The sequence below is a fragment of the Pseudopipra pipra genome, chromosome 21 (assembly GCF_036250125.1).
Source record: "Pseudopipra pipra isolate bDixPip1 chromosome 21, bDixPip1.hap1, whole genome shotgun sequence".
NCBI classification, from domain to species: Eukaryota; Metazoa; Chordata; class Aves; order Passeriformes; family Pipridae; genus Pseudopipra; species Pseudopipra pipra.
The window spans coordinates 4,142,038-4,156,390 of record NC_087569.1 but is presented as its reverse complement, the minus strand read 5'-3'; the positions used below and the strand labels follow the sequence as shown (position 1 = coordinate 4,156,390).

The following is a 14,353-nucleotide window of genomic DNA, read 5'->3' as shown; positions in this document are numbered from 1 at the left end:
GGCTCACACTCCCCACTGCTCTCAGCAGCATTGCAGGCCCAGGCACACCAACCCCTGCAGCCTCTTCACTGACTCTCACAGTGCAGTTGGGATCCACTTTTGAAGTGACCAAGGCAATATTTCCCTCGGGAGGTACAAAATGATGTTCGGAGAGGGATTGTGCTGGTGGATCCTGGAGAACTGAACAGAGCCGGCAGCGCAGGGCAGGGTCTGCTCACAGGGATGTGGGGTCTGAGCACAGTCCATGATGTCCAGCTGCACATGCTGAGTAGTGCAAATCTTCCAGCAGAGAGGAAAACTTTTATTCCTGGGTGCAAAGAACTGGTTTGTGAGGCTACTCCCGAGAAGGTCAGTTCTGACAGGCTAACACTGACCAGCAAGGGCAGCTGAGGCAGAGCTGGCGCAGGGCAGCAGATCTTGATGTCTGGCTGTGAGCCAGCACTCCCCCCAAGCCAGGCTGTCTGAGGAGGAAACCAAAGTGACAACACTGATAACAGCCCCTGCTCGTGGCCAGAGGCCCAGGGGCCCTGCACAGAAAGGCAGGGGCTGGAGGAACCAGCACTAAGCCCCACACTCGAGCCCAATTTATGGGATTGCCTTGCATGCACAAACCCCCCAGTGATGAAAAGCACTGCAAACCCCAGACCCTGGGGGGCAAGCAAGGGATGTAGTAGAAAAACTAAAGGTTTATTTTTTTTTTTTAACAAAATACATCCTTACAAAATAACCGTTTTTCTCCTATGCTGAGGGACTGGACATGGTTCCCGCCAGCTCTCCTTCCCTCTCCTTCTCCTCAATTTGAAGCTGTCCAAGGGTGCCACGGGGAAGGGAGAGGCAGCAGTGGTCTCCCCAGGGGCTTCAGGTGCAGGGTGGCCTGGCATGGTTTTGGAACACCAGGCAGGATGCTGTGGAGAGCCCTTCGGAAGGGTCTGCAGTGGCAGCAGACCCCAGTGCCCTGCAGCAGGGCTGGCAGAGGGCCCCAAGGGTCCCTTAGTAGCCCACCCACAGCATCCCTGTGCCCTCAGAGGCCGGGTACCGGGCCGGCCGGCCCCTGCCCTGGCTGCAGGGCACCACCTTCCCAGGAGCTGGTGTTGGACGCTGCTCCTGCTGGCCTTGGGGCTGGCACAGGCTGGTGACAGGGGATGGCGACCGTGTTTTAGGAGAGGAGGAGGAGGAAGAGGGTGTAGGTTTGTTGGTCAGTGTGGATTCTGCCAAGAGAGAAAGGTGCACAGTGATTTCTGGTGTCTTGCCCCCCACTACCCCTCTTTGAGCAATGCTGCCACTGAAGATGTGATGTCAATCCCACACCCCACACCCAGTGCTGCCCCCAGAATTGCTCATGCTGGGAAATGTTGACGCCAGGTTAGACATCGTTGTCCTCAGCCCAGATCTCCTCCATGCCTTCCCTGTAGCCCTCCTGCCTTCCCTGAAACCCTCCTGCCTTTCTGGGGGCCTTGGCATAGCCCTGAGACCAAAGCCCTCCCCCCTGCCAGCCATAGGCCAGCGGGGCTGGGGAAAAACCACTCACCTCTCACTGCGTGTTGTCCGGCTCCTTTTCCTTCTTATGTGACTTTGACTGGGGATTAAATGAGAGAAAACAGGATTCTTTTACAGACCTGCTCCTTTCTAATGCCAGGGAAAAATGTGGTTGGGCAGCACCTTCTAAACCCCAATGTATAAGCATATTTTCAGATGAATTTGAGGGGAGGTGTTTCTGTGTCCTATGAAAGACCATAAAACATTCCATGGTCATGGAGATGTTCCCAGAGAGCGGAGAAGGGGACTGAAGAGCTGAAGCACGGGTCTGCCCTTGCTTCCCTTAAAGCAATGCAAGGGTTACCAGATATCAGAATATCTGGGGTTAAAGGGAGAGAATAAAGCTATTACCAGTGAGTCACACGAGATCTCAGTAATTTTGGAGAGGAGATTCATGGATCCCCGTCTCCGACAGTCCCAAGGGCTCGGGAAGGCGCCTGGTTGCTCCTCAACATGGATGTTTGTGTTACAGCATCATCACTCATGCACACAGCCACACTCACACCCCCGCGACAGCCTCGGCAGGGCAGGGACTCGCTGTTACTTACAGGCTCCTGTTCTGCGTATTTGAATTTCTTCTGCTTGTAATAGTCCCGTCCTTGGAGGAAATGCAGCAGGAGCAGGTCACAGAGGACAGAGGCCTTAAATCAAAGCACAGTTAGGGTTGGAGCCGCCCTCCAAGCTCACCTGGACCATTGTGTGCTTCCAGTTTGTCCCACAATTTAGGGTCACTTCTGCTTCAACCCACAATGTGGCAGTTGCTAAAGAGTGTACGGCCCCCAGCTGTCCTTTAGGACAGAAGTGAAGTGTGTTGGGTTCAACACTGGGTGACTTAAGTCAACAGAAATGAAGTGTTTCCACTTTGGGTAAGTGCAGAGCACAACACCCTTGGCATCATACCCAATCTGTAACAACCATAACCAAATAGGATGCTGGTTTTCCATCCCGCATGAAATACTGCCCATCACCTCCAAAACTCCCTCAATGCCAGTTCTAACTTGAAACTATCAGGATACCAAGGCATGGCCCTGTCAGGAGAGCCAGCCTTCCCCTCATTGGCCAGCAGGAATCTATTTTCCTGAGCTAGTGAGGCAGGAGAGCACCTCCTTTCCCACTTTGCCCATCCTCTGGTTCCCTGAGCAGGAGCCAGTATTTCACTGCAGCTCAGGGACACTTCCCACGGATGTCACAGGCAAGAAGAATAATTTGAGAGTCTCCATATAGAGGCTGGAAATATCTGAACTTACCACTCCAAAAATACCAATTCCAGAGCCAATTGTGGTCATGGTTGGGATGATGTCAAATTTGCCTGCCTGAATAAAGTCAAAGAAAATAGGTGATTAGTTACAGTCAGCCTGGGGGGGAAAAAAGGTGCTGTAGCTGTAGGTGATGCTTGGCAAAAGTGCCTTGCAGCAGCCCAAACTACAACCACAGCACAGAGAGAAACAGGAGCTGGGCCAGAGCTGGTCAAACAGAAAAATATTTTTGGTTTTAGGCTGAAATAAAATTAAGTTACTTTGCTTCCTGTATTTTTAATTAAAAAAAAAAAAAAAAAAAAAAACACCAAAAAAGTATACCCTGTAAATATTCCCAGTGGGAACACAACGAGGAAAGCCTTCTCTTCCACTGGGAAGAAAGAGACAAAATAGAAAAATGCAAAGTGTCCAGCTTTTGGAAATATCAATAAAAGTTTGACTTTCCACAGTTTTCCCCCCTATCCAAAATCATGATGTTTTTTGGACAAAACCACTGACCAAACTGCAGCTGATAGATGTGCCCTGTAAAATGGGCTTCTTCTCTTATATTCCCTTCCCCGGGACTTCCCAAGGGTTCCCGTGGGTGGGCCAGCACCCAAGAAAACCCCTCACACTGGTTTTCCTGGCCCCACAGGACCCCAGTGCTGCGTTGCAGACCTGGTACCTTCGCAAGGACATGGCACTGCTCTCCTGAGGATCCAGGGCTGATCCTGGTGCCTGGCCACCCTTACCTTGCCATTCACCAAAATGTCGAACCGGATCCCAAACACCTTGTAGAGGGTCCTTTTCTCCATCCCATCTTCTTTGTAGTACTTGGCATATCTGTCCAATTGGATGCTGAGTGTTAATGGCCTGCCAGGGTGCCTAACAGCCCCCTGCAACCCAACAGCATGGGGATCTTGGTGGGACAAAGATCTGGGAATCTGCTATCACAGTCATGGTCCTGACCTTCTCCTTAAACCCCCTGAAGGAGCTGGGCTGTTGGCACCTCTCCTCTCTGTGCCTCCCTTTCCCCACCTGCAAGTTGGGGTTCCAGCTCCTGCTCGTGCTCTTTGATCTGATGTCCCCAAGTGCTGTGTGACAGCAGATATTGGTGCAGCACAAGTGACTGTCTCACAGAGCAGAGGTTAGAGAGTGTTTTGAAGTGTGGGAACATGAGAGATGACCCTGCACCATCTCCAGGCTTTCAAAGGGCTTCCCAAGAGCTCAGCTGAGCAGGAGAGTCTGCAAGGGGGAGGAGATGTACAGGGAAAGGAAATGGGGTAATTTTGAGGCCAAGGGCTGTGCTATCACTTTTCTCTTGCTGTTTTAAAAAGAGCACTGCTGTCTGGCACTGCAGAGGTAGAGAGTATTTTGGAGAACAGTCTCTGACCCTCCACCATCCCTTGAGTGCTGTGGGAACCCGAGAGCTGTCACCTCTGAATTATGCTGGAGAATTAACAGGTGTGTCCTTACCTGAAGTTGAAGCCTGGTGAAACATTACTGTCATCATTGTAGAGGCCGTGGAACTGGTAAATGGGTTTGCAGTACCGGACAGGCCAGTCGAGGTCGCAGTTCCAGTCTATGGTGATGCCCACCACTCCCCCCTGCAGCAGAGGGGGGAGTCACGAGGTTGCCCCCTCTTGGGCCTGGCCCACACAGAAAAATGCTCTCCCTCCTCATACGTGTCCTGTCTCAGTGCTGTGGGGTGTCCTGGCTCTCCAGGTACACAGACCTCACCAGTGCCTCAGCCCTCCTGGACAGCCTCAGCTTTGTGCCCTTCGTGGAGGCTCTTGCTTCTGCCCTGGATGCTGGATACACAGCCAGATTCAAGCCCTCTTGGGCACCCTATGCCCAAGGCATGGTCCTGAGAAACAGTGCTCACTGCAGATCCCTCACAGTCCTTATGGGAACAGCTTTCCCTTGCTTGATTCTACCCAGGGGATTGCTCAGGAAATGAAGCAGTTAGTCATGAGCTCACTCCAGGTTGTAACTAGCTGAGTCCCAGAGGCTCATATTTCTGCACCTTTAGTATGTAGAATTATAGAATGGTTTGTGTTGGAAGGGAAAGTCCCACAAAGACCATCTGGTTCCAACCCCCTGCCATGGGCAGGGACACCTTCCACTAGCCCAGGTTGCTCCAAGCCCCATCCAATCTGGCCTTGGACAATTCCAGGGATGGGGCAGCCACAGTTTCTCTGGGTGCATGTGTGTTCTAATATATGCAATATATGTTAGTATATGCAAGCCTCTGCTTTTATTCAATGCCTGTCAAGGTTATTGTAAGGCTCTGCAGCCCAGGAATAGCAGATACTCTTGCACATCAGCCTGAGAAGTGCTGCAAAGCTGCATTTCAGAGCCTGGGGAGAGGCTGCAGTTTGCACTGTGCAATGACTGATATTTGACCATCCAGCTGGGATTTCCAAGCTCAATTGGATGGGATTTGGCCACACAGCTCCAGTTATTATTATTGCACAAATTAAACCAAACTGAACCCTGGATTTACTGCCAGAAGGTCAAATCTTGTCAAGAGTTTCCAAGAAAGGCATAAATATTAGGCCACGTCCAAGGAGATTCATAATCTTTAACAGCTAATTCTGACACTTCTGTTTTCTCAAGAGTTCTTGAGATAACAGAAAATCATCTCAACAGCTGGGGATGATTGCTTTGCCAGTGTCCCCCTCCCCCCTTCAGCAAGGAACATCATTTGAAATTCGAGTACCTTAATAGCCAGGAAGGTAAAATTCTGACCCGATTCCTTCACTATATATCCCAGTTCAAACACAGGGCACAAGGAATCGGTGGCTTTGTTATAGGTGCATTTCTTCAGGTACTGTTTGGTAACACTCTCAACCAAGTTGCGCCTGTGAATGAAAAGAAAGTGAGAAGGAATCTGAATAATCCAATAATTTGGGTGGGAAAGCACCTCTGGAGGTCCTTGTCCAACCAATGGCCCTCTCCTGTTCCCATGCCAGCTTGTCTGTGGGCTCTGCCAGGCAATTGCTCCATGCACCAGCAATTCTCATTTGGGACAGCTCACGGATAGCAGCTTTTACATTTAGCTGGAGTTTGTTATCTCCTCCGTAAAGGGTGAAAAGAAAAGGAAAACCTCTTGCCTTCCACCCTGCTCTGCTCTTTCACTTAAAAATAGCCTTTCTCTGAACCTCCCAGCCCCAGATGATTTTGTAAGACTTATGTCTTGCTCAACCACATCCCATCGTGGATGCTCAGCAGTTCGTTGCCAGCGGTGATCAAAGGCAGGAAGTTCCCCATGACCCAGCTGGGTCTGGTGCAGCCCCTGCCACAGCAGCCAGTCCAGTCACCCTCACTCTGAGGACCAGTTCCCCTCACTGTGTCCCCTCCAGCCTGCCCTTGCTCAGGACACCCCTCCTTGCTGCTGGGGCAGGGGCTGTCCCCACTCCCAGCCACCTCTCTGGCAGCAGCATGAGCTCAGCCCAAGGCTTTTCCAAACATCCTGGCTGCCAGAACATTTAACCCTGGGACACGACCAGCTTAGAGAGAAGAATCTGCCATCTTCAGCACAAATAGCTTCTGATAATTTGTTCCAAATCATGTATAATCAGTGCCATCACAAATCCTCTTACAAGTGCTCCTTCAGCCAGCAGCACTGTTCTCAGCACTGCCTGGAAGGAGCTGACCCCACAACCCGTTGCAGAAACAGGTGGGAACTGTACTGTTAAGAGGAACTTCTGCTCCTTTTTGGCACCAAGCTTGTCCTGGCTGCTCACACCCCACTGTGCCACATAGTTATTTTAATGTTTTCTCAGGGAAGAAAAGGGAGGAGAAAAATGAAGAATCAGAGAAACTGTATTTTCATGTGCATCGTGTGAGGGTAACTCAGGAGATGTTAGTTCCAGAAATCTTCTTTCTGGTGAATACAGCCAGCAGCTGAGGTGGGACAGATTTGGGAGGGAAATGTCTCAGTTCCTATGAGCTAATCTGGGGATCAGTGCAGCAGTTAGAGTAGTCCTGGGCTCACTGCTGAGGGACACCATCAAGCATTCAGCCACACAGATGGTTTCCCCTAAGGGACACAGCTGGAGGAACTAAACCAAAACCATTCCCCCAAACCTCCCCTTACCTGGACACCTTGAACTTGGGGAAGGTGATGCTGTTCTTGATGAACAAGGTGAACTTCTCTGCTTCTGACAACAGGGCAGGGCTGAAAAACACAAGTGTTGACATCACTTGGCTCTCCAGCCTCTAGGGAAAACCCCATTTGGTGAAGATTCAGATTTAAACTGGGACAAGCAGGACCCAGAGAAATGGTGATCTCATCCCTTCCCTTTCTGGTCTTTCGTGACCCAGGCTGTCCTGGCCACATCTCACAGAGCCTGGTCTTGCTCTGCCCCACATCAAGTGCTGCTGCTGCAGCTGGGGTGGGAAAGAGGGCAACAACAGGATTCCTCACCTGGGAACATGCTCATCAACTTCAACAGGGCACCAGCCAAAGATCTCACAGGTCTTCACCGAGCTGTTGAAGGGCACACACTTGCCTGTCATGAGCCCTGTGTGGAAGAGAAACAGCTGCTCACACCCCTGGGTGCTGGGAAATCCCAGCCTCACACTGGGATGGATGGGATCTGGTTGGGGCTTCAGCTCTGCCAAAGGTATCCAAGGCACTAAACACTCAGGGCTTTGGTGCCCCCTTGTAAAAAGGGTAATTAATTGTGGCCTCTCAGCTCAGGGCAGTGGTTTCTCTTGCCCTGCTGTGCAGGGGAGCAGCTGGGCCTTTTTCATGCTAAAACACATCAGAAACTGCCGAGCAGATAGAGGACAGCAGCTTGGGGGAAGTGGTTTAGTCTTGATTAACCTTTTGCTGGCAGAGCTTTTTGCAGCTCAGGTGTCTTTCAGAAGAGGAAAGCAGGACCAGCCTAGGTGGGACATTCAGCCAGCATGTCAAAGGCTTTTCCCAGATCTCGTTAGCTGGTGGTCCAAAGCAGGTCCCCCACCAGAGAGCCCAGCCGTGAGGTGCCCCTGCCAGACCCCCCACCCAAGCAGCTCTGCTCGGTGTCTCACCACAAGCCCCAGTGCTGTACCTTGTCCCTGCCGGCTGTATCTCCCTTTGATGCAGTCGCTGTCCCGCGTGCAGAGCCCGGCGTCTGGCAGCTGTTTGGAGAAAGCAGCCACCTCTCAGCATCCCACCCTGCAGCTTTGGTCCCTCTGTCCCTGCTCCCTCACCAGGCAGCATCTCCCTTGAGGGCGTGCTGCTCAGCTGCAGCCAGAGCCTTGTCCATCCTTCCCAACCAAGGATGTTCAGATTAAACAGGAAAAAGGGGGGGATTTGTTTTTTCAACTTCAGGCACATGCTTTTATTTAAGTCTCGAGTCTGCTCTTCTTGATCATCTCAGAGGGAAGAAAACTTAAATGGGTGCTGCCTGGTTTTCAGCAGAATAAAAGCCATATAGAACACACAAGTCAGGAACAGTAATATGGGGCCAGGCTCAGGGTTTTACTAAACCTCCCAACATCAGAAAAAGCCCTTCCCCAGTGCCACCACCCTGAATTACAGAAGCTGAGCCCACTGAAGGAAGCTGGTGTGTTTACCTCTGGGCAGGTTCCTTGTTTCTGTCCAGGGGTGACAATGAAGTTGGTCATCACCACAAATGAGTTGTCCCCCTGTGGAGACACAGCCAACGAGCTCACAGCCAGCACAGCGTCTCCTCTGTGAGGAGCCTGTCCCTGGGGTAAGGTGTAGGGCACCCAACCCACCAGGACATATCCAGGCAGATGGCACCTTTCTCCCTAACTTTAGATCCTCCACCCTCTCTGCTGCAGCTCAGGAAGCTGGTGGTGTCCCTGAGGACATGTAGTGCCACCAGCCCCGGGACAGTGGAGGACCCCTTTTGCTGCCTGAGATGCTGGTCTGGAGGAGTCTTTGTTTTTCAGAGGCATCCTCTAACGTACCCCATCCACCATGGTGGGTTCCAAGCACCAAATTCTCCCCAGGGGTGATATATGGGCAGAGGTTTGTGGCAGGAGTAACCTGCTTTCCACCACAGGGATACCATGTCATGGGTAGCCCTGCAGAAAGCCTACACTAAGGACCCACTTGCACCCCAGCACATGGGGAAAAGCAGCCACTGGGACAGAAGCAAACCACCCACCATCCTCCTTACCTGGGGTGGGAAAACATAGTCCACCACATCCCAGATGTGAGGGCCCATGACACTCTCATTGGTCAGCGTCAGCCCTTTCAGCTTCACCGAGACCGAGCTGACAATGCTGTCCTGAGACTGGTAACCCTTCTCGTAGAGGAACACCCACCTGGAGAGGGAAGTGGTAGGATAAGCACAGCCACCAACACTCCTCCACAAAAACGCAGTTCCCAGCACAATACTGGGGACTGGGGCTTTTTCTGCCAAGTCTCACCTGGGGGGGGGTAATTTGCCAAATTTGCTCCAGCTGGTTGAGGGATGTGTTGCTGAACTTTCCCACCCTTTGCCCAAGGCATGTGATAGCTGCAGGCCCTGACTGAGATGATGTGCTTTGGGGACTGGGACATATTTTGTGGCTGAGAGTGTGTGAAGGCAGGTGGAGCAGGATGGCCATTGGCAATTTGGGATTAAAGCCTCGTGAGCTTGCAGCTTGCTGGGCTCAGTGACCCACCCGAACCCTCCTGATCCACTGCAAAGGCACTCTCCAGAAGTCAGTGCCTCCAAGGCCAACACGGAGCTGAGCCTGGACACAGCTCACATCCAGGGCCACCATTCCCCACGCAGCAAAGGGAATGTGGAGCCGTGGCCCTGTGTGCAAGAGGGCTGCAGGAGCAGGGGTAGGGACACTGCTGTGGCCGGAACAGACCTCTCTCTCCCTGCCTTTCCCAGCCCATCACTCAGCCATTAGGACGGGCTCCTGACACTATTTAACCTATGGCGTAAACAAGCTGCCGCTGGATTAACTCTGACTCTGGGACACTGTAAACATGGGCGAGCAACCATTTCGGGTAGTGCTCCCGGCGGCGCGGAGCATTCCCGGCACTAAAAAAGGAGCGATCTGGATTTTGTCCCCACCACCGTGGGCACCAGTCCCACTGGCCATGGCAGAGGCAGCACGTGGCCCATTGGACCACCCGTGACACCAGCCTGGCATGTCAACCTGTCCTCTGGCACCTGGCTGATGGGCAGGGAGGAGAATGGGGGAACCCCAGGCACTGCCTGGAGGTTTTCCCTGTGGCTGCTGGACCTCACAGGGACCTCTTGGGGACAGAACTTTTTAGCTTGCAGCCCCATCAGCATCCCGGGACACAGGGCAAAGGCATGGGGATGGGAGGAGAAATTCAGCACTGGTGCCACCCCAGCTGAGATCCCCAGCTCCAACCTCCTCCCCCGAGGCAGAAGACCATACTGGATTACACTGGTTACACTGGGCATCTTTCCCATGCCCTCGGGGCTGCAGGAGGTTGTGAGCTGGGTAGCACCGTGGCAGAGTGTTTCCCTACATCTGCCTCCAGCGCAGCCTCTGCCGCTGTCACCACATCCATTCCTGGCAGAGGGGACTGCCCATGGCTGGGCACCCCACTGGGACACATGGCAGGGCAGGATGTGGCCCCCACCCTGCTGCCAAGCAGGTCACAGCAAACAAAACACGGTTTTCCCGTGAAGCTGTAAATGCTGCAGCAAGCCCTGCCCAGGTGGTAAATGTCCCCTGGTGTCACTTCCCAATGTGGTAGGATCACCAAACACTCTTCCCTTGCCAGCCCCATCCTGTGGCTCAGCCCAAGGTTCCTTGCATGCGAGGTTTCAGGAAATGAAACACAGAAAGCGCCTGGCATCGCCTGGCCAGCAGTGATACCACCTTATCTGTCATCAGAGGAAAGAACAGCTGCTCCCCAGGGGTGACACAGGGTCTCTCAGGGGGGTTGGCCCCACATCTGTGCCCTGATGGCACTGCCCACGTTCTGTCCAGCACATCCATGCATTGACACGCATCCCATGCCTGCTGCCAAGAGGGGACCAAAGCCGGGAGAATGGTAAATAAATACGTATTTGGCTGTCAAACTGGCTTTCGAAGGAGAGAAAATCTCAGGCATTGTGGGTCAGTGCAGGCAAGGAGCTGGGGACAGTGCTGTGGGCAGGGAGCTGGGGGCAGTGCTGTGGGCAGGGAGCTGGGGGCAGTGCTGTGGGCAGGGAGCTGGGGACAGTGCTGTGGGCAGGGAGCTGGGGGCAGTGCTGTGGGCAGGGAGCTGGGGGCAGTGCTGTGGGCAGGGAGCTGGGGGCAGTGCTATGGGCAGGGAGCTGGGGGCAGTGCTGTGGGCAGGGAGCTGGGGACAGTGCTATGTGCAGCAAGGGACTGGTGGAACTGTGGGCAGCTGCACTCACAGGCAGCCCCTTGCTAGAGGTGCCCAACCCCACCAAACCAGGAAAAACTTGGGAATTACAGCAACTATACGCCAACCTCCTCCTCTCTGCCCCCGGCTGTCACCCCCAAGCTGGTTCTCTCTCTGTTCCCTCCAGTTTAGCTGGTTGCTTAAGCCACATTTCCTTAGGAAGTCCCGCTCTGAGCAACCATCTGTGCCTGTTCCCCAACCACCCTCAGCCACGTTTGCTGGAGCCTTGGGGCTTCACAGGTTGAGTCCTTAGGAGAGACAAAGCTGCTCCCACCAACACCAGCCTGGGCCAGTGCAAAACCCTTTGCAACAGAGCAATGAGCTGATGAGCAGCATGGGAGCAATGTGGGAGTCCCACAGTGACCCCCTGGGAAGGTTTTCTCCCTTTCCAGGGAATCTGCTAAAAGCAAGGTTGGCCATCTCTTCTCCCTACAGCAACTTGCTTGCACTGAGCCCTGCGAGCCACTGCCTTTCCTTTGTGCTACGTGAGACACATGTAGCACCTGCACCCCAAAAATACCCGGATTTTCCCGTTTGTGGCCAGACACCCCCTCTTCCTTTAAACCTCCTGCTATGGGGCCCTTCCCAATGAAAGGGTGCTGATCTCTCTCTAGGATTGAGCCCACAGCAGCCATGGGGCCACAGCAAAGACTTACCAACCGTCACATCCCACACCATGCTGCATCATCCCACACTGAGGGGACAAGGACTGAATCCCTGTGTCAGGAGCAGCAACCTCAGGGCACCTGAGGATACACATCCTCATCCAGCTCTGATCCCGCCCGCTCCACTCGCTGCCTTTTTTAACCAGTTGCCCTTGCACTGCTGCTGCTCTTGGAGCTGCCTCCCAGAAGCAAAGCAGACCAGGAATTTGGAGCCAGGCTCCGTCTCGGCCCCAGCGTCAGGGCGGTGGACAGGGAGATTTATGGCCCTGCCTCGAGCCGCTTGGGTCTCACAAATCACCACGCTGGCCCCAGATGCCTCTTATTTAATATAAATGAAAATAAAAATAACAACAGATTCTCAGGCCACCGTCCAGCAGCTCGAGCAGGATTTGGACGGGGCTCAGTGAGGAGACGGGGCCCCGGCGTGCGGAGCAGGGCTGGGCAGGGATGAGCCTCCAGCCCGCACACACAGCAGCTTCTGGGGAGGATGTGGGGACCAAGCGGCCGCCTGAAAGAGCCGTGGTGGGACACTGGGCTGCACGGGAGCAGCCACGGCCAGAGGGATGCGATGCCATCAGCAGTGACCCCCCTGCACTGGGATATCGGGATTATAGGAGTCCCTTTCTCTCCATTGCTTTTTAACCCAGTGGCAAAGGGCAATAGATTTTAGGGAAGGCAGGCGCCGGGGAGCCTTACCCGATGATGTACGCCAGGACGATGAGCTGGATCAGCCGGAAGGTCAGTCCCACCTTCTTGTTCCTCACCAGCACCATCCGAGGGGTGTCATACTCGAAGAGGAAGGAGGACACCTTGTCCATGCACTTCTGCCCCATGGCTGCGCCAGGGCTGTGCCGCAGCCTCCCGGCAGCCCCGCTGTTTGCCGTGTGGGCTGTGCCCACCGCTGGCCCAGCAGCTCCTCTGTTTGCACAGCGGAGAAAAAAAAACCAAAATAAGAGTGCTATCGGCGTGGCTCCGTGCTCATCTGGGCTGGCGGGTTTCCTCCTCTGTGCAGGGATGGGGCTTCCTCTTCCTATAAGCTCTGGGCTGGGAGCAGCGGGTGCCCTACATGGTCCGGGGGTGGGACAGGGTGCGGGAGGGTGCAGGGCCACCCCGCTGCCGAGCCCACGTGCCAGCAGGATGAAGCTGTCTGCCTGCGGGGGATGCACCCTCACCCAGGCAGGGCCTTCCCTGGGGATGGAGGGGCTGCGGGCAGGGCTCGGGATGAGCACGAGGCATTCCTGGGAGCAAGGGTGGGATGGAGGTGGTGGGGGTCCTGGGAGAGGATTTTAGGAACTGGGATGGGGGTATCACCTTTTCTACCCCAGCAGCCACCTCAGGCTGTGGGTGTCCCATTAGTGTCCCAAACCCATGTCCTACTCTGTCTGCTCCAGGAAAAGGTCATGAAGGGGGGGGGGGGGCACAGAAACCCCAGCCCAGCAATTCAGAGCCAACCCACGGGCAGACGGGTGCCCAGCTTGGCCCCCTCCCATGGTGAGACTGAACAGCTGGGGCTTGGCTGGTTCCCAGCACTTGGGCTGGGTGCATTTTGAAGCATTTTCAGCATTCCCAGCATTTCCTGAAAGGCCCGGCCATGAGCTGAGCCAGGCGAGCCAGGATCACAGTGAGGGATGCTCAGCAGGCACCACTTTAAGCAAATATCACTGAGAAAGAGAGTGGATTTGAACATGTCAGACTGAAATTTGGGGTCCAACATCACCACAGTGGGAAGTTAGGGGGAGGGAGGGAGCACAGAGGCTGTGGATGAGGTACCCTATGTCCCCATTGCATCCCTCTAGGCAGCACCAGGGCACAGCCCCACAGGGGGATCTTTGCTGGGGAGGGGAATACGAAGACTGAGCAGGGTTGTTTTGGGAGAAACAGAGGATTTTTTTCCCCCAAAATCCCAGAGCCCAGCCACTTCAGCACTCCCTGCAAGGACAGGCTCCATCCCATGAGCCCCAGTTCATCTCTGCCTCCCATGACCTTGAAGGAGTCGCTGGCTCTCTGCAGCCACCGAGCCTGGGACAAGGGCCCTCCCTGCAGGAGGAAATGGAAATATGGAAAAGCTTAACCTGCTGGGATAAATCTTTCCTTTCTGGAACATTTCTCTCAGCATCACCACCTCTCAAGTTCAACTGCCCTTCACTTGCTGCCACGTTGACCTTTCGACTCAATATATTGCAGACCTGACAACCACAAAGTGAGCGGAACAAATCGATTACCTCTGCTGGCCAATAGAGAAAACTGGGGGGAAAGCAGCTGAACCAGTTATCCAAATCTTTTGGGCATACCATGAAGCATGGGAATCAAAATCAGATGATCCCACGTTGCAAGTGACGTGATGCCGTCCCAACGCCCCAGTCCTCAGCAACGTGGAAAGCTGTCAGACAGGGAGCCAAAAGCAAATACGAAATGCTGATGCTAATCACACAAGATTGAAGGCTGATACTGCTATTGAGTGGAGCAGACAAACCTTATAAGCTTAGATATCTGTCAGGAGAGAAGCAAATAACTTACTGTATGAAACGAGGCCTTTTAGGGAAGGCTGCTCACCCCTGCCAAAGCCA

The 14,353-nt window shown here is 53.9% G+C and overlaps 1 protein-coding gene across 1 annotated transcript; it reads right to left on the bottom strand.

Annotated features, from left to right (window-relative positions):
- Positions 1-666: 666 nt before the first annotated feature.
- On the bottom strand, positions 667-12,927 carry P2RX1 (purinergic receptor P2X 1). The gene is made up of 13 exons (XM_064677752.1): positions 12,483-12,927; positions 8,912-9,059; positions 8,340-8,411; positions 7,832-7,901; positions 7,204-7,300; positions 6,874-6,954; positions 5,494-5,635; positions 4,248-4,378; positions 3,524-3,614; positions 2,784-2,849; positions 2,085-2,177; positions 1,529-1,576; positions 667-1,208 (listed from the first exon to the last, which is right to left on the bottom strand). Exons 1-12 carry the CDS (start codon positions 12,617-12,619, stop codon positions 1,532-1,534), a joined length of 1,173 nt encoding a protein of 390 aa, XP_064533822.1. The 5' UTR covers positions 12,620-12,927; the 3' UTR covers positions 667-1,208; positions 1,529-1,531.
- Between the last annotated feature and the right edge of the window lie 1,426 nt (positions 12,928-14,353).